At 35.7% G+C, this 18,930-nt stretch overlaps 2 protein-coding genes across 2 annotated transcripts in view; both read left to right on the top strand.

Annotated features, from left to right (window-relative positions):
• Positions 1–3,912, top strand: part of LOC112461867 (protein unc-45 homolog B-like) — a 32,053-nt gene extending 28,141 nt beyond the window's left edge. Inside the window, exons 6-9 of the mRNA XM_025027273.1 lie at positions 2,565–2,726; positions 3,272–3,568; positions 3,649–3,754; positions 3,845–3,912. Of these exons, the coding sequence (XP_024883041.1) occupies positions 2,565–2,726; positions 3,272–3,568; positions 3,649–3,754; positions 3,845–3,912 (633 nt within the window). The remainder of the gene's footprint in view (positions 1–2,564; positions 2,727–3,271; positions 3,569–3,648; positions 3,755–3,844) is intronic.
• An 8,883-nt stretch (positions 3,913–12,795) lies between these two features.
• LOC112461868 (protein unc-45 homolog B-like) lies at positions 12,796–16,738 on the top strand. Its single transcript, XM_025027275.1, has 5 exons — positions 12,796–13,024; positions 13,105–13,538; positions 13,930–14,082; positions 14,160–14,594; positions 14,927–16,738. Exons 2-5 carry the CDS (start codon positions 13,341–13,343, stop codon positions 16,736–16,738), a joined length of 2,598 nt encoding a protein of 865 aa, XP_024883043.1. The 5' UTR covers positions 12,796–13,024; positions 13,105–13,340.
• The last annotated feature ends 2,192 nt before the right edge of the window (positions 16,739–18,930 follow it).

Consider the following 18,930-nt stretch of genomic DNA (forward strand, 5'->3'; position numbering starts at 1 on the left):
ATTAAATCTTTTAAAATACATATATAAACTTTGTATTTAAATACCTTGTATTCCCTTGTTGGGTTTAAATATTTTAATAAAATATTTGTATTTTGTACTGTTACCTCTGTGTAATTCTTCATGATTCAATTTTTTATTCTAATCGAAGAAAAGCAGTAGTAATATTATACCTCGAAAAAACCTAAGTAACAAGTGGTAGACGTAATCTTTGTATCTCGAAAAATATATGTTCTCTGTAATTGGCGCTGTAATTTAAAAAAAGATATCATTTCTTTTTTGTAATTGTAATAATAGATCACTTGAAGTGCGACTCTTTTTTTGATAAGGTAACGTAATTTTGTGATGTGTATCACTTGAGTAATAATTTTTTGGAAATAAAAATAATACTGCTTAGGTTTTTTCGAGATTTTTGGAGATACAAAGATTACGTCCACCACCTGTTACTTAGGTTTTTTCGAGGTATAATACTACTACTTTGTTTTTTTTTTTCGAGGTGAAGATACTACTGTTTAGGTTTTTTCGAGATTTTTCAAGATACAAAGATTTCGTCTACCACTTGTTACTCAGATTTTTTTAAGGTATAATACTACCACTGTTTTTTTTTCGAGGTAACAACATATACACTACTATGCGTGTACTTGGCGCCTTTCTTTACCTTTTTTTTAAAAAAGGTAATTTTGTACAGATATCACGCCTTTTTGCAGTATTACGCATTGTATAAACAATATGTACAGGGTGTTATTTCGAGGTATAATACTACCACTTTGTTTTTTTCGAGGTAACAACATAATACATATGTACTACTATGCGTGTACTTGGCGCATTTTTTTACCTTTTTTTGGAAAAGGTAATTTTGTACGGATATCACGCCTTTTTGTAGTGTCATATAAGACGTCGGCGTTAGAAGTAGATAGAAGAAGAAGTATCTTAATAAAAAATTTTCACATTTGGACTTTGCGTCGAAATATCTCCGCTCGTAGGGCACGGAGCGGGATATTATAAGAGAACCCCCCCCCCCAATTAGACCCCAAGCTATCGATCAAGCCTACTTAGAACTTGATCCGTTCACTCGTTATTGAGATCTCAACATCTCGGGTACTCGCAACCCGTCGCGTCGCGTAAAAAAGTCACGGTCGGTCTCGCTCCGCGTGTACTTGGCGCGAGACACTACCGTGTCTCTTGATTCTGCCGCTAGGGAATTTTTAAGTCGATTCTTATGAATCAAGCTTGAATTCGATGTCTAGGTGTCCCAGGTTGCCGATGACGAGGTTCACATAGTGCGCTTCATAGTTTTCGGTATTCAGGTGTATTAATACCTTGAATTCGATGTCCACGTGTTCCAGGTTGCTGATGTCGGGTTCCAGATAGTGCGCTCTATAGTTTTCGGTGTCCAGGTATAATAATACGTTGAATTCGATGTCTAGGTGTCCCACGTTTTCGATGACGAGGTCCACATAGTGCGCTTTGTAGTTTTTGGTGTCTAGGTGTATTAATAACTTTAAATCTGAATGTAGGACACATAGATATCAAATTCGAGGTATTAATACACGTAGACACCGAAAACTACGGAGCGCACTATGTGGACCTCGTCATCGGCAACCTGGGACACTTAGACATCGAATTCAACGTACGATTACACCTGGACACCGAAAACTATGAAGCGCACTATCTGGATCTTGTCATCGGCAACCTGGGACACGTGGACATCGAATTCAAGGTATTAATACACGTAGACACCGAAAACTACGGAGCGCACTATGTGGACCTCGTCATCGGCAACCTGGGACACGTAGACATCGAATTCAACGTATTATTACACCTGGACACCGAAAACTATGAAGCGCACTATCTGGACCTTGTCATCGGCAACCTGAGATACCTAAACATCGAATTCAAGCTTGATTCATAAGAATCGACTTAAAAATTCCCTAGCGGCACTTTCTGCCAAGCGTAGAGAACCTTCTTTTCCGTTGACTTAATAAATATATATTATATCAAGCTTGATTCATAAGAATCGACTTAAAAATTCCCTAGCGGCACTTTCTGCCAAGCGTAGAGAACCTTCTTTTCCGTTGACTCAATATATATTATATATTACCTAATTTACCTAAATAGAAATCTTCCTCCTGACCGATAAGTCTATCGACCTAATTTTGAAATACGCGCGCGATATCGAAACTGGCGATACCTGCGCCGCCAGCGTCGAAAAAGTGAAAGGGACGTTTCTCTGATAATCATAATAATATTGAGACGTCGGCGTTAGGAGGAGTATCTTAAAAATAAATTTTCCCATTTGGACTTTGCGTCGCAATATCTCCGCTCGTAGGGCACGTAGCGAAATATTATGAGAGAACCCCCCCCCCCTAATTGGACCCCAAGCTATCGATCAAGCCTACTTAGAACTTGATCCGTTCACTCGTTATCGAGATCTCAACATCTCGGGTACTCGCAACCCGTCGCGTCGCGTAAAAGAGTCACGGTCGGTCTCGCTCCGCGTGTACTTGGCGCGAGACACTACCGTGTCTCTTGATTCCATCATAGCAGAATCAGATATGACTGCACAGGAATGGAATAAGAAGGGTGGTAAAGAGTTCATCCACGAAAGGTGGTCTAAAGCCATAAGTCACTACACAAAGGCAATTGAACTAACAACAGACGACACTGAGAAGGGATTGTATTACGATAATCAAGCTGCCGCATACTTTGAGCATGACGATTACGACAAAGTGATTAGAGATTGCAACAGTGTGTTTAAAGTTAAAAATATATCATAACTTTCGCATAACATTGATTCCCAGACTTTTTGCATTAATAGAGTTAGAGAAATTCGAGCAGGCATATCAGAACGTGGAGATTATATTATTTCATCTTGCTCAAATGATACGCTACCTCAGCATATAACGGAGCAATTTTGTGAAATTTCAGACGAACATATTAAAAACAAAGCAAGTATTAATGCCAAGATACATATACATAACTACAAAAATTTATTATCTTGCAAGTTAATTTGGTCTAGATCATAACACATTCTTTATATTCAATATATTTTATTAAGAGTTCTTATTTCACTTAATATCACATATGATTTGACAAACAAATATGAGTTCTTGTCTCTCTTATTATAATTATTTTTTCTTATCGATTAATAATCTACACACTATATATGGGTACCTAAATATTACGTCATACAATTATAATCTTTCACAGTTAATTTATATCCTCATTACAGATCATTATATTCAAATATACGCTTAATTTTATTTTGCATTAGGTATCTCAAATGATGAATCTAGCATTTAACGTGAGCGCAGATCAGGAGAAACGTCAAAACGCCATGATTACTCTGCTTATACTTGCACGTTGGAGAACTGCTTACGAGATCTTCATAAAGGAAGTGGAAAAGAACGATAATGTGATCTGTAGCGCGATTCGTATTGTAGACGAGTCATGCAAGAACAATGGTAGTCGAACTAAGTTTGCTATGATAAACGCAGTTTTGCCTTGGTGTCTGGAAATGATGAACAGCACGTTTACGGAGAGAGTCAACGCATCTGAATATTGTTTACTGGTAAATATTATCGACTAGAATATAATTATAACATACATGTATTTGCAGTAATTAATTTATTGTGTAATTCTCGGTTTCAGAATGTATTGATCAGCGGCATGAACGATGAACCCAATTCAAAACCCGACGAGACTTTGACCAAGAAACATAAGAAAGTAATTGACAAAATTCTGTCATGCTTGTTGGGTAAAATAGGATATGAAACGGCAACAAGCATTGCTAATAAAGACACATTAATAGAATTTATTACGCGTAACATTCATTATACTGCGTTAGATTGGGCCGAACGATTGGTCGAGCTTCGCGGTTTGCAAAAATTAATGGAGTGGCCAGTGAAATGGTGAAATTTGAAAACAAAATCTCAATCGACATCACTTCTTCCACGCAAACTCCAATTAGTATGTACTTAACAGAAATGTATGAAAAGATGATATGCAATGATGATGATAAGAAAACATTTATCAACGCCATTGACGAATTTATTGGAGATAAATTGCCTAAATCTGACACAGAATGCAAGGTATGAATTTTGTAATTTCAGGTTTTTTCTAATTATTTAAATTGCTTTAAAATAAAAAGGGGCGAATATAACATATACTTGAGAAATTTAAACTCTATTTAAAAGAAGAAATGTCAAAAAAGATTTCATTTTTAATTGTCGATATTGTATACTCTGTACATAACATAAATTAAAATATGATTATAACAGAGTTTAATCAAAATTTATTGAAGAATATGACTTTGCCATTTATCGTATTTTATAAAGCATAATTTATCAGAGATTTCTTTTATTTTCCATCAATATTAAATATTAAATAACTTTGTAGCTATCTTGATTCTTTTAAATTAAATATTATTTCAAGCAATAATTCACAAATTGTTGATTGATTGTTTTACAGGTGCGCATAGTACTTGCGATAACAACCTTAATATTCAGCCCGTTAGATGTTATGAAAGTCGAGTTCATTATGACAGATGTTTTGCCATGGTGTCTGGAAATGATGCACAGCACATGTACAGAGAGAGTCAACGCATCTCAGTATTGTTTACAGGTAAATATTATCGACTAGTTAGCGTACACGTATTTCAGTAATTAATTTAATGTGTAATACGGTTTTAGACTATATTAAACACTTACAGCGGCATGAACGAAGAACCCGATTCAAAACCCAACGAGACATTGTGCATGGTGCATAAAAAAGAAATTGACACGATTCTGTCGTGCTTGTTGGATAAAATAGAAAATGAAAAGACAACAGGCATTGCTAGAGACGCATTAATAGAATTTATTACGCGCAATATTAATTATACTGCGTTATAATAGGCTGGGCCAAACAGTTGGTCGAGTTTGGCGGTTTGCAAAAATTAATGGAGATAGCTAGTCAAGTGGAAATAGGCCAATGCAAATATTGCAATTTGTTGGATATTACGTCTTCCACGCAAACTATAACCAGCCTGTGTTTAGCAAAAATTGATGAAAACTTGTGGAATGATGATGCTAACAAATTTTTCAACATCATTAATAAATTTATTAAAGAAGAATTGAATTCGCCTGAAGTAGCAAGTCATGTATGAATTTTGTAACTTTCGATCTTTCCCGATGACTTAAATTGTTTTAAAATAAAAGTAGCATATTTTTAATTATAGTAGTTTTAAGTTAATATATGATTATAAAAAAGTTTAATCGAAATTTATTGACGAACAACTTTTTTATCAATCGTATTTTCTGAAGCTTAATTTACTCTTAATTAGAGATTTTTCCTATTTTTAATCAAAGTTTAATAACGACACTAAAACTGTCTTAATTAAAAAGGAATAACAATAAAAAGTCTTGAATCGACTGCAATTGGCAAACATCTCCTTGACAATTTGACCATTACGGTTTTGGTCAGATTAATCGTCAATACATTTTGACTATGGATTTTGGTCTTTTTAAATTGATGTAATTTTGAAGCTTATATATAAGCATCGTATTTAAATAATTTAATTTATTGCTAAAAATATTACCTCAGCCCTCAGCCAAGGTTTTTCGCAATAATTTAACTTATTTAAATGCGATGCTTATATATAAGCTTCAAAATTACATCAGTTCAGAAGGACCAAAACCCATGGTCAAAATGTTTTGACGATTAATCTGACGAAAATCAATCGTCGAATTGTCAAATAGGAGATGTTTGCCAATTGCAGTCGATTCAAGAATTTTAATTGTTAATTATTTGTTGGCGGAATAAAAATGTACTTTTTCGGTAAAAAAAAAAATTGTTGTTTCACAAAACGTAAAAATTCATAAATTGTTAATCTCTTTTTTTACAGGTGCGTACAATCGTTACGATGACAACCTTAACACTCGGCCCGTTTAATATTGCAAAAAATATTATTGCTGAAAACGGATTTGATGTTATAATTGTGGATTTTTGGAATGAGAATGACTCATTGCTACAAAAAGTGATTTGCGAATTTATATATGCCGTTGTATCCAAATATAACGAATCCAATATGTACGTCGGTCGAGAAATCATAGGTCCAAGTTCAACTATATATTATAGGATCTGTGTTATTCTCAGGACCTGGATGATTCAATTCGAGTTAAAGCGTTTGTGGGTATTTGCAAGATGACCAAATTCGAAGAGTGGAAAGGAAATTTCTGGACTGTCAAAATGTTCGGCAGCGAGATAAAGACATGGATGAAAGTTTGCAAACAATTCTTGATCAGTCCTCAGAGAGATATGAAAAAATGAGCCGTTGAAGGTCTGTCGTATCTCACTTTCAACATCAGGATCAAAAAGGAGTTGATCAAAGACCGCCGAGAAGCCGTTCATGCGATAATCGCGTTCGCCAAGGCTGCAGAAAATCAATCGGTTCTTTACCAAGTGGACGTATTGTTGGTGAACTTGTGCAGCGCTTATGACAAGGAAGATCTCATACCTAAGATGGAAATGTTTGTCAATTATTTTGATGTTAAAAATCAAATACTTGGCCGAGGACAACTTCGTGGAAGAAAGACGGCGCGTGTTAGCGATGGCCGGTGTGATCAGCGCTTTGGTCAGCCTCGCTAAAATGGACAGCCCGAATAGCAAGGAATTGATAGCCCGTGTTTTCAACGCGATATGCAGTCAAGAGGAATTGAGAATAATTGTTGTTGATGAAGGCGGTACAGAGACATTGTTGTCGTTAACGCTGGATGGCACAGACAAGGGAAAGGATTATGCTTCGCAAGCCCTGTTTTATCTCGCACTCACGCTACCTTTTGAGATTGCATTTCCTGATCATTAGATGATCATGAAGGTTGTTCGGCCAATTTTAAATTTCCTAAAAATCTGTAAATATCACGTTGACAAGAATAACAAACCGAAGTATTCCGATAATGAGAAACACGACACTCTAACAGTTTTGTACAATCTAGCTAGTGTCAACAACAGCATGCGAAAATGTATATTCAAGACAGATGTTGAGAGAATAATCGAGCACTGTACGCATGATGACGATAAAAAATTGCAGCAAACGTCCATACAACTCATAAACAATTTGGTATCATACCGTGAAGTTGCTATTCAATTTGTTGAGCAGAGATCTCATCAACTTTGGTATTTTATGCTTTTGTCCGTGAAGGAAGGCGAAGATAAACATATAAAGAAGGCAGCAACTGACACATTAGTAACGCTAACGGCAGCCAGCGAAGTGGCTTGCAAAAAATTAATCGACTAGAAATTTTGCCTGAAATTCTTATCTTCTTTACTCGATAATAAAGACGACGACTTAAAATATGGGGGTACCGAAATTGCATTAAATATGATGAGAAGTTCGAAAGACATCGCTGAAAAACTCATTGAAATGGATACAATAATGGAACAAGTGAAGGCATTGAGCAAGAATGACACCATGCAAAACAAGAAAATCAAGGAATTAGCATCCCTTGTTCTAGAGGCTGCTGCGAAATGGGACATAATCGAAATAAATGTCGAAGGAAACAAATCGTCAAATAGCACTGATAATACAGATTAAATTCGATAATTAATTCGGATCTAAATGACATATTAATAGAATATTATTTTTTTATTTTAATAAATGACAGCACAATGTACAGTATAATTAATAAATAACGAAACTTTGCAATTACAAGACTTCTGTCTCGACGCTTTTTACCTATGATAAATAATATTCCAGCTTCTTCAAGCACAGAAGTATACTCTTTCTCGACAGGCTTGGATCGTCGCTATATCTCTGCGAAAATCTCTTTGTGAATTTTTGATTGCCACTCTTGCAGGTTAAAATTTCTTTCTTCGCTGCTGCTAGCAACGGTGGAGCTCGGAGAGTGTCGCGAACGTTAGGTATACAATTTTTATTTCAGCGCCTGATTCTTGCAAAATGGAAGCGCTTCTCTTAGCACCGCTAAACATTGTTCATCTTGCAGCAACCAATCAACCTACGTATATATTTAATAATAATATATTATAATGTATATATTTATATTATTATATACGTGTACAAGCTACTGACACTTTATGTTTTCTGTAACGGATTCAAAGCCCAAATCCGCATCTTTAAAGATTTCATTGTTTCTGAATTCTCATGTTTCCACAGAAAATAAAAAAGAAACTTGAGCAGCCTATTCGTCACAGTTCAAATAATCTCCAATGTAAAGCGCAATATACCGGGAAGCGTACATCACGTTCGACACGTTAAAGTGTCATACGCTGCGTTCAAAGAGTTCGGGCTTATCGCTGTAATAAAGCTCTGCTGAACTTTTTCTATTGCTGAAGTGGCTGCATGAGTTCGGAGATTTTTTTTTGTACTTCACCTTGGAAAGAAAGGGATAAACGCTGAACTAGTGCAGCCAGTTCAGCAATAGAAAACTGATCCAATGTCTCATCCTGAATTCTGCGAAAAATCTGACGGCTTTACGCGTGTTCGAATCCGCGCTTTCGAAAGTCACGTGACGCGCAGCGAAAGGTCACATGGCTAATAACAGCCAATCCGAATGAAATTCTATTCCAACGAGACGGCACACGGTGCTTATTTTGGATAATGCTTGTCGGTTTCAATTACTCCTTGAAAAGTCCTAGGATCGTAAACATAGAGCGAGCACAGAAAGTTTGAGGGCTCGAGCGACACGAGAGAACCGAGAAAAAGCTGTGGGTCAGGTAAAGAATCTACATTCTGTTCTGTTTTGCCGCGATCATCTGAATAAAAGCTTGCAGCGTGCGACTTAATCTAATTCGATGTAATAAAAGTATTTGTAACCAACGTGAGATTACTACATTTCGCCCGAAAATACCTCGACGAATCGTTGAGGCAAGTAGAACAAAACGTACGTTTCATCCCCGCTGGATTACGCTATTGTATATCTTATTCAAGTGAAACGATAAAACCAAACCAGCCAGTATTTACATTGTAGGGCTATTCAACATAGTACACAAGATCTTCTGAGAGTAACGTTTAGAAATATCTCATGTTATACGGAGAAAGAGAGGCGACGTATAACAAAACATCCTAATTTTATAATAAATTATATTAATGTTTCTTTTATTTCATGTAACTAAAAAATTAACTTTCGTGTACTGTAATTGTAATATTTATCTCATCATAAAACATTGCAAATGTGACCCATCACGAATCTAAATAAGTCCTTGTTACTCGAGTCTATATTTTCTTTATGCTATCCTCATGCAACCGATCATTGTGACGATCTGTATGTACGAAACACGTTCAAACTGGTTTGAACAGACTAAAGAACTGGATGTGTCAAAAAAAAAACCGAAAAACAACCATTCGGTTGACGTTAAATACCGAAATATAAAATAAACAAAAAATCGATGGAACGAGATTTAATCTCACACCATTGAATTTCTCGCGAGTCTCAAATAAATTGCATGTTTAGCCTACCCAGCCAAATCATGATTTCGACGTTGATTAGAAATCGATTCGATGGGATTCGATGGGTTATTTCTCGCTGGGTAGACATGCTTTTCTCGAAAAATTTAAATTTTTAATTGACTCGTGAAAAGGAAGAGTATAAATTGCCCTTGACTAGTGCAGCGAAATGTAATAATTGCATTTTTCGCGTTAGAACAAATTGAAATATCTACGTGTAATGTCATAAATCGTTATTGATCCAAACCCGAACTGTTTCGATCGATAATAATAATTAAATTTCGATCAGTAAATCGATAATATTATTCAGTGTATCATTATTTAATTTTAATGCTCCTATATTTGTGTCAAATATAATTTACCGAAAATAAACCTGTCTTCCAATACTAGCATGCAAGTTAGCTTTTTATTATAAAAATTATTGCAACAATCGATTACAATTTATATGCAGGTTTTACATTTAAAAAATGCAATGTTATTATTAACCTGTAAATTTATTTTTGACCCATTAGTGTCTCATACATACATGTAATTATTTTGTAATAAGTTCGTAATCTGTGCATGCTTTTCGCATTCAAAATAATATGTATAAAACGTCACAGAGAGTTTTTCCATGTTAAAACACATTGCAACATCATATATTTTGTGTTATAGCATTATTCCATCATGGCAGAATCAGATATGACTGCACAGGAATGGAATAAGAAGGGTGGTAAAGAGTTCATCCACGAAAGGTGGTCTAAAGCCATAAGTCACTACACAAAGGCAATTGAACTAGCAACAGACGACACTGAGAAGGGATTGTATTACGATAATCGAGCTGCCGGGACTTGGTTAGAGGGAGCGTGTGTGAATGGTAGCGGTGAAAGTGCGTTGTGTGATTTTAGCTTTGTTTCTGGGTTTAAAGATTAGTATGGGGCAAGTAGGAATATTGGAAAGATAGGGTATAAGCAGGGGATGCGATGAGAATGAAGGGAGATAGTAGGACGCATGTAGAGAAAAGTTATATAAAAGTATTTAGAGACCGTGGTAGGATGAGGTTATGGTGACGAGTCAGTTAGGCGGTATAGGCGGGAAAGGTATGTAGGTAAAGTAGGGAAGGTTTCGATCGATTGTAAAGAAGATTGTATGGTAAATGATTAGCTAAGGAGCCTTCGGTCGTGAATTAAGTATAGGTTAAGAAGATAGTTGAAAAGATGACAGGTTGAACTCTGAACTCAGAACACATGTGAATCTTAGATTGGGACAAATTTTAGAATAGGAAATATTGGATCAAGAATAAGAAAAGGAAAAAGAGGTAAAGGACAGAAAACAGAGGAGAGGACAAGAGGTAGGTGAAAGAAGCGTTGTCATAGAAGAGGCTATACGAAACAAGGGAGGATTAAATGTGAAGAGGATTGTCGAAGAAGGAAGAAGAAAGTCAAGCAGTCAAAAATCTCTCGAGTTCCGTGTCAATGGAGATGAAAAGAAGAAAGGTGAAATAAAGCTAGGACACAAGGATGGGCGGGCCTAGAGGTGTTCCAGGAAATGGAAAGTAAAAGAAGATAAGCATAGCTGAGGAAAGGTTAAGCCAACGATAAAGAAGAGATGAGATGAAAAGAAGAAAGGTACAGGAAAGCTATTGGCGTATTCCTGGAACAAGGACTGGCGAAACTTGTCTGCGTTGTAGGAAAGGAAAGGTAAAAGAAGGTGGACACGCAAGGCTTGTTTAAAGGACGCAGCAGTTTTCTGGAAATATTAGAATCTTTGAATGGCACGGAGGCGAATCCAGGTATATTAATTATGCAACGGTAGATAGGAGGCATGGGAAGATAACTAGAGAACGAACGTGCGAGGAGGAAATATATGTTGCTTCGGTGAGAACGAGAGAAGAAGAGCTGGGAGGAAATTTGCTAGGAAATTTACTAGGACCGAATGAGAAGCAGTGTAGAGGATTTTGGCAAATAATGAAGAGGAACGGAGCGATTCGAGAGCACAGAAGTGATGCTATTGGAAGAAGAAAAAAGAGGAGGCAAGGGCATATATAGGGAGGTGTGATGAGTTTGGAAGGACTTGGGGATATAGGATAGCATTAGTTAGGTAGCAAGAGATTTGTTATTAGTCATAAGTTTATTATATGTATTGTAAGATGAGAGAGTTGCGTCAATATTTGAAGGTAAAGGTAAAGAATTATTAATATATTAAGATATGGTTAAAAAACAGGAAATAGTTGTAATATTAAGGTAAAGGTAGGGATAAAGAAAAAGTAGGATGTAAGGAAGGTTATTTTAGAAACAAAGCGAGATATGCGTCTAAAATAGATTGGGAAGAATTTAAAAAATATAGGGAATATTAGTTGTTGCGCGTTGCGGTTAGAAGGTATGTGTATGTGTATAGGTGAATAATGTCCGTAATTTCTTGGCTTGATACTGCCGAAGCGGACTAAGTCAAGTATTTCTGAGTTTAGGTTGTGAGTTTAACGTGTAAATAATAGGTTTAGGCGTGTTGGGGTTTAATTAAAGGATGGTTTTTCTAGAAGAAATTAAAAAATACGGAATAAGGAATTAACAATGTCACGCGTTAAGGTAAAAAAGTTGGTATGAGTGTGTTTAAGGTATATTGTAAACCAAGTCCATTTCATGGCTTTGTATAGCTGAAATTAAATAAATATTAATTGATAATCGAGCTGCCGCATATTTTGAGCATAACGATTACGACAAAGAGATTGAAGATTGCAACAGTGTGTTAAAGTTAAAAATATATCATAACTTTCGCATAACATTGATTCGCAGACTTTTTGCATTAATAGAGTTAAAGAAATTCGAGCAGGTATATCAGAACATGGAGATTATTATTTCATCTTACTCAAATGGCACATCTTGCTTAAATGATACGCTACCTCAACACATAACAAAACAATTTTGTAAAATTCCAGACAAACGTATTAAAAACAAAGCAAGTATTAATGCCAAGATATATATATAACTACAAAAATTTATTAACTTGCAAGACACGTACGGTAATTTGGTTTAGATAATATCAAAATCATAACACGTTCTTTATATTCAATATATTTTAATAAGAGTTCTTATTTCACTTAATATCACATATAATTTGATAAACGAATATGAGTTTTTGTCTCTCTTATTATTTAATTATATTTTCTTATCGATTAATAATCTACACACTATATATAGGTACCTAAATATTACGTCATACAATTATAATCTTTCACAGTTAATTTATATCCTTATTACAGATAATTATATTCAAATATACGCTTAATTTTGCATTAGGTATCCCAAATGATGAATTTTGCATTTAACGTGAGAGCAGATAAGGAGAAACGTCAAAACGCCATGATTACTCTGCTTATATATACTTGCACGTTGGAGAACTGCTTACGAGATCTTCATAAAGGAAGTGGGAGAGAACGATAAAGTGATCTGTAGCGCGATTCGTATTGTAGGCGAATCATGCAATGAAGACAATGTTAGTCGAACTAATTGTAAGTCTGCTATAATAAACGCAGTTTTGCCTTGGTGTCTGGAAATGATGAACAGCACGTTTACGGAGAGAGTCAACGCATCTGAATATTGTTTACTGGTAAATATTATCGATTAGAATGTAATTATAACACATATGTATTTGCAGTAATTGATTTATTGTGTAATTCTCGGTTTCAGAATGTATTGAACAGCGGCATGAATGATGAAACTGATTCAAAACCTGACGAGACTTTGAGCAAGAAGCATAAGAAAGTATTGACAAGATTCTGTCATGCTTGTTGGGTAAAATAGGGAATAAAATCGCAACAGGCATTACTAAAGACACATTAATAAAATTTATTACGCGTAACATTCATTATACTGCGTTAGATTGGGCAAAACGATTGGTCGAACTTCGCGGTTTGCAAAAATTAATGGAAATGGCCAGTGAAATGGTGAAATTTAAAAACAAAATCTCAATCGACATCACTTCTTCCACGCAAACTCTAATTAGTATGTACTTAACAGAAGTGTATGAAAAGATGATATGCAATGATGATAAGAAAATATTTATCAACGCCATTGACGAATTTATTGGAGATAAATTGCCTAAATTTGACACAGAATTCAAGGTAAGAATTTTGTAATTTCAGGTTTTTTCTAATTATTTAAATTGTTTTAAAATAAAAAGAAGCGAATATCTCCTTAACAATAACATATACTTGAGAAATTTAAACTCTATTTAAAAGAAGAAATGTCAAAGAAGGTTTCATTTTCAATTGTCGATATTGTATACTCTGTATATAACATAAATTAAAATATGATTATAACAAAATTTAATCAAAATTTATTGAAGAATATGACTTTGCCATTTATCGTATTTTATAAAGCATAATTTATCAGAAATTTCTTCTATTTTTTATTAATATTAAATATTAAATAACTTTGTAGCTATCTTGATTCTTTTAAATCAAATATTGTTTCAAGCAATAATTTACAAATTGTTAATTGATTATTTTACAGGTGCGCATTGTACTTGCGATAACAACCTTAATATTCAGCCCGTTAGATGCTCTGGAAGTCGATTCCATTGTGGCAGACGTTTTGCCTTGGTGTCTGGAAATGATGAACAGCGCATTTACAAGGAGAATCGATGCATCTCAATATTGTTTACAGGTAAATATTATTGACTAGAATGTAGGTAGCATACACGTATTTCACTAATTGATTTATCGTTTATAATTATGTTTCAGACTATATTGAAAACTTACAGCGGCTTAAACGATGAACCCGATTCAATACCCGACGAGGCTTTGTGCATGATGCATAAAAAAGAAATTGACAGGATTCTGTCGTGCTTGTTGGATAAAATAGGAAATGAAACAACAACAGGCATTGCTAGAGACGCATTAATAAAATTTATTATGCGTAACATTCATTATACTGCATTACACTGGGCCAAACAATTGCTCGAGTTTAGTGGTTTGGAAATATTAATGGAGGTAGCCTGTCAATGCCAAAACGAATATTGCAATTCGTTGGATTATACGTCTTCCACGCAAACTATAACCAGCGTGTGTTTAGCAAAAATCGATGAAAACTTGGATGAAAATGATAAGGAAGAATTTTTCGACATTATTAATGAATTTATTAGAGAAGAATTGCAGACGACTGACGTAGGATGTCATGTATGAATTTTGTAACTTTCGATCTTTCCCGACGACTTAAATTGTTTTAAAATGAAAGGAGCATATTTTCAACTATAGTATATTTGAGAAATTGTGGATATTGTATATTCAATATGTTTCAAATTAAATTATGATAATAACAGAGTTTAATCAAAATTTATTGGAGAATGACTTTCATTTATCGTATTTTCTGAAGCTTAATTTACTCTTAATTAGAGATTTCTTCTATTTTCAATCAAAGTTTAATAACACTGAAACTGTCTTGATTAAAAAAAAAATTATTGTTTCACAAATTGTAAACATTCATAAATTGTTAATTGTTTGTTTTACAGATGCGTGCAATAGTTGCGATGACAATCGTAACACTCGGTCCGTTTAATGTTGCAAACGCAATTATTACTGAAAACGGATTTGATGATATGATTTTTTATTTTTTGGGAGAGAAAAGAAATGACTTATTGATTAAAAAAATGATTTGCGAATTTATTTATGCCGTTGTAACCAAATATGACGAATTCAACACGTTCATACGTCGATGTTTCACTATATTGCGGGATTTGTGTCATCTTGCCCCGAATGATTCTGAGGACCCGGATGATTCTGCGGATCTGGACAATTCTGAAAACTTGGATAATTCTAAGGACCCGGATGATTCTGAAAATCTGGATAATTCTATGAACCTGGTTAATTCTGAGAGCTCGCATGATTCTGAGCACCTGAAAGATTCAATTCGGATTCGAGCTTTTGTGGGTATTTGTAAGATGACCAAATTCAAAGTGTTGGAAGAAGAATTGCAGGCTGTTCTTATGTTCGATAAGAAACAGACAGATACATGGCTGAAAGTTTGCAGACGATTCTTGACCAATCTTCAGAAAGATATGAAAAAATGGGCCGTTGAAGGTCTGTCGTATCTCACTTTCGACCTCGGGGTCAAAGAGGATTTGATCCGAGACCAACATGCCGTTCAAGCGATAATCGAGTTTGCAAAGGCTGCAGAAAATCAATCGGTTCTTTACCAAGTGGACGTATTATTGGTGAACTTGTGCACCGCTTATGACAATTATGATCTCCCACTTGAGAGAGAAATGTTTGTCAATTATTTTGATCTTGAGAATCAAATACTGGCCGAGGACAGCTTCGTGCGAAAAAGACGGCGCGTGTTAGCGAAGGCCGGCGTGACCAGCGCTTTGGTGAGCCTCGCTAAAATAGGCAGCGAGAATAGCAAGAAATTAATAGCCCGCGTTTTCAACGCGATATGCAGTGAACAGGATTTGAGAAATATAGTTGTTCAAGAAGGCGGCACGAAGACATTATTGTCGTTAGCGCTGAATAGCACAAACATAGGAAAGATAGATGCTACACGAGCCCTGGTCTATCTAGCACTCACGACACTTCCTGAGGTTACATTTCCCGGTCAGATAATCATGGAGGTTGTACAGCTGATCCCAAATCTTTTGAACCCGGAGCGTTCCGTTAATGAGAGATGCGATGCTCTAACAGCTTTGTGCAATCTAGCTAGTGTCAACGACAGCATGCGAGAACATATTTTCAAGACAGAATGTGAGAAAATTGAGCAATGTATGCGTGAAGATAACAACATGTTGAAACGAACGTACATACAACTCATAAACAATTTGGTATTAGCCCATAAAGTTGCCATTCAATTTGTTGAGCAGAGATCTGATCACCTTTTTGATCTTATGAATTGGTTGGTGAAGGATGACACAGATGACCATACAAAGAAGGCATTAGCTGGAACGTTAGCAACGCTAACGGCAGCCGGCAAAGAGACTTGCGAAAAATTACTCGGCTGGGATCTTTGGCCGACATTTCTACCTTTTTTACTCAATGATCCAAACGATGAATTACAACATAAAGGTACCAAAATTGCGTTAAATATGATGAAAAATGCGAAAGACGTCGCTGCAAAACTCATCAAAACAGATACAATAATAAAACGAGTGAGGGAATTGAGCGATAATGACACCGTGCAAAACAAGGAGTTCAAGGAATTGGCTTCCCGTGTTTTAGAAGCTGCTGCGGAAACTCAAGAGGGCAAACTCAAGAGAGACATCGAAAGGAACGGATCGTGTCAAAGCACTGATAATATAGAACATTCGATTAAGAGAATTAAACGTGAATAATTAATTAGGATCTAAATGACATATTAATAGAATATTACTTTTTATTTTAATAAATGACAGCACAATGTACAGTATAATTAATAAATAACAAAACTTTGCATTTATACAAGATTCCTGCTTCGGCGTTTTTTACCATGATAAATAATATTCCAGCTTCTTCAAGCACAGAAGTATACTCTTTCTCGACAAGCTTGAATCGTCGCTATGTCTCTACGAAAATCTCTTTGTGAGTTCTTGATTGTCGCTTTTGCAGATTAAAATTTCTTTTTTCGCTGTTGTTAGCAATCGGTGGAGCTCGGAGAGTGCCGCGGACGTATATAAATGGTTTTTATTTCGGCGCCTAATTTTTGCAAAATGGAAATTGCACTCACTTGTAAAGATTCTTGTACGGTTTCGGAAGAACTGCGCGCGGTTTTGGACGATTAAAGAAAAAGCGTCGGTATATTTGACGCATGCAATCATTATTTGTAATAAAACTTGTATTATAAATTTCATGGCATTCTCAACATATTTTATATTTTCCTTTCCTTCTTTAAGATTGTTAGCGCATATGCGGGTACATACCTTGGCGACGATCGGGGATTCTTATCTAGGACTCTAAAATCCTAGTTAATTTCAATGTAATTCAAAGCGAACCCTTATTGGTCGTTTGAGATCTTACTTCAGCGAACAATATCGTCGAATTATCGCGTCGTGACGTCTCGCTCGAAACTTTGTTTCGTCGCGCGCTGCGTTCGACGAGTTCGAGCTTATATAAGACATCGTATAATGTCTCGTTCTGAATTCTGCAAAAGATCAGTCTGATGGCCTTCCACACGGTCGAGTCCAGTCGAGTCCGCGCTTTTGAAATTCACGTGACGAGCAGCGTCGTGCCTCATTAGCTATGCTGATGCTTCCCGGTTTAAACTATACTGCTTGAAAAGTGTTAGGATCGACATGAGAGAACAAAGAGAAACCACTCCGACAGGTAATAAAGGATCTATTTCGTCGACGATATACATGAAAGCTTGCCGCGCGTTCGACGTGATCCAATTCGATGTAATAAAAAAATATTTGTAACAAATATGTAAGATTATAATTATTATTACTTTAGGTACGGCCGAAAATACCCCGACGAATCGTCGGGGCAAGTAGAGCAAAACGTTTTATCCCCGCTCGACCACAACATTGTATATCTTACACAAGTGAAACTGTAAAGCTAAGTGATCGAGCTAGTAATTCCATGGTATAAGGGCTATTAAACAGTACAGGAGTTCTCCTAAATAAGTTGCAATTAGAGCATTAACATAAACGCACGTTTAAAAACATCTCATGTTGTACGAAGAAAGAGCTATACGACAAATGACAAAACGTCCTAATTTTATATAATAAATGTCGAAGGGAACGAATCGTCAGATAGCACTGATAATACAGATTAAATTCGCTTAAGGCTCCTGGGTAGTCACCGCGGCCATATTGGATTCTTACTATCGAGGCGAGGAAAACACCTAATTTTAAGTTGCGGTATTTTCCGAAATAAAAAGACATTTCAATAAAAAATCACGACAGATCGTTTCAGCACACTTTAAAAATTGACCGGATACTATCCTTTTCCCTCGACAATAAACAAACAGCCATAAAACGAAGCCTAAACATACGGAAAACAAGTAAGCCGTTTGACGACTATCGAAAGGAGTGGTGAATGTTCCTTCCGCATATATATTTCTTGCAAATCTTACCATACGGTCAATTTTACGAGTTTCACGAATACGTTAAACGTTAGAGCACAAGTACAGAGCGAATAATAAAGAAATATACCGCAATTTAAAATAAGGTTGTCAACATGTCACAAGACAGAATTCTCCATTGGAGAGAGTGAGAGGAGAGAGTTCTTATTTCTGCCACGACGGTACGGCGCTACCGTCAACGCAGAGTTCTCGGCTCAGGGACCAGGAGTCTTAACGACTTATTAACATTAATCATGCTATATTGCGATTATGTTTTATGCTGAAATTGAAAAATATATACAAGGTGTACAGCTGAAAGGGTTACAGATTATTATTTTGAAAAAACTAAGTAAAATATTAAATTGTTGTTTTCTTTAGAAATAATAGTCCGTAACACTTTTAGCTTCATACCTTGTATATGGGTGTTTCTACGTAAATACGTTTTTTACTGTCCAAGCTTGTTATATGTTCATGATTGAGAGGAGG

This window comes from Temnothorax curvispinosus, unplaced genomic scaffold (assembly GCF_003070985.1).
Source record: "Temnothorax curvispinosus isolate PA1 unplaced genomic scaffold, ASM307098v1 QBEX01011856.1, whole genome shotgun sequence".
Classification (NCBI taxonomy): domain Eukaryota; kingdom Metazoa; phylum Arthropoda; class Insecta; order Hymenoptera; family Formicidae; genus Temnothorax; species Temnothorax curvispinosus.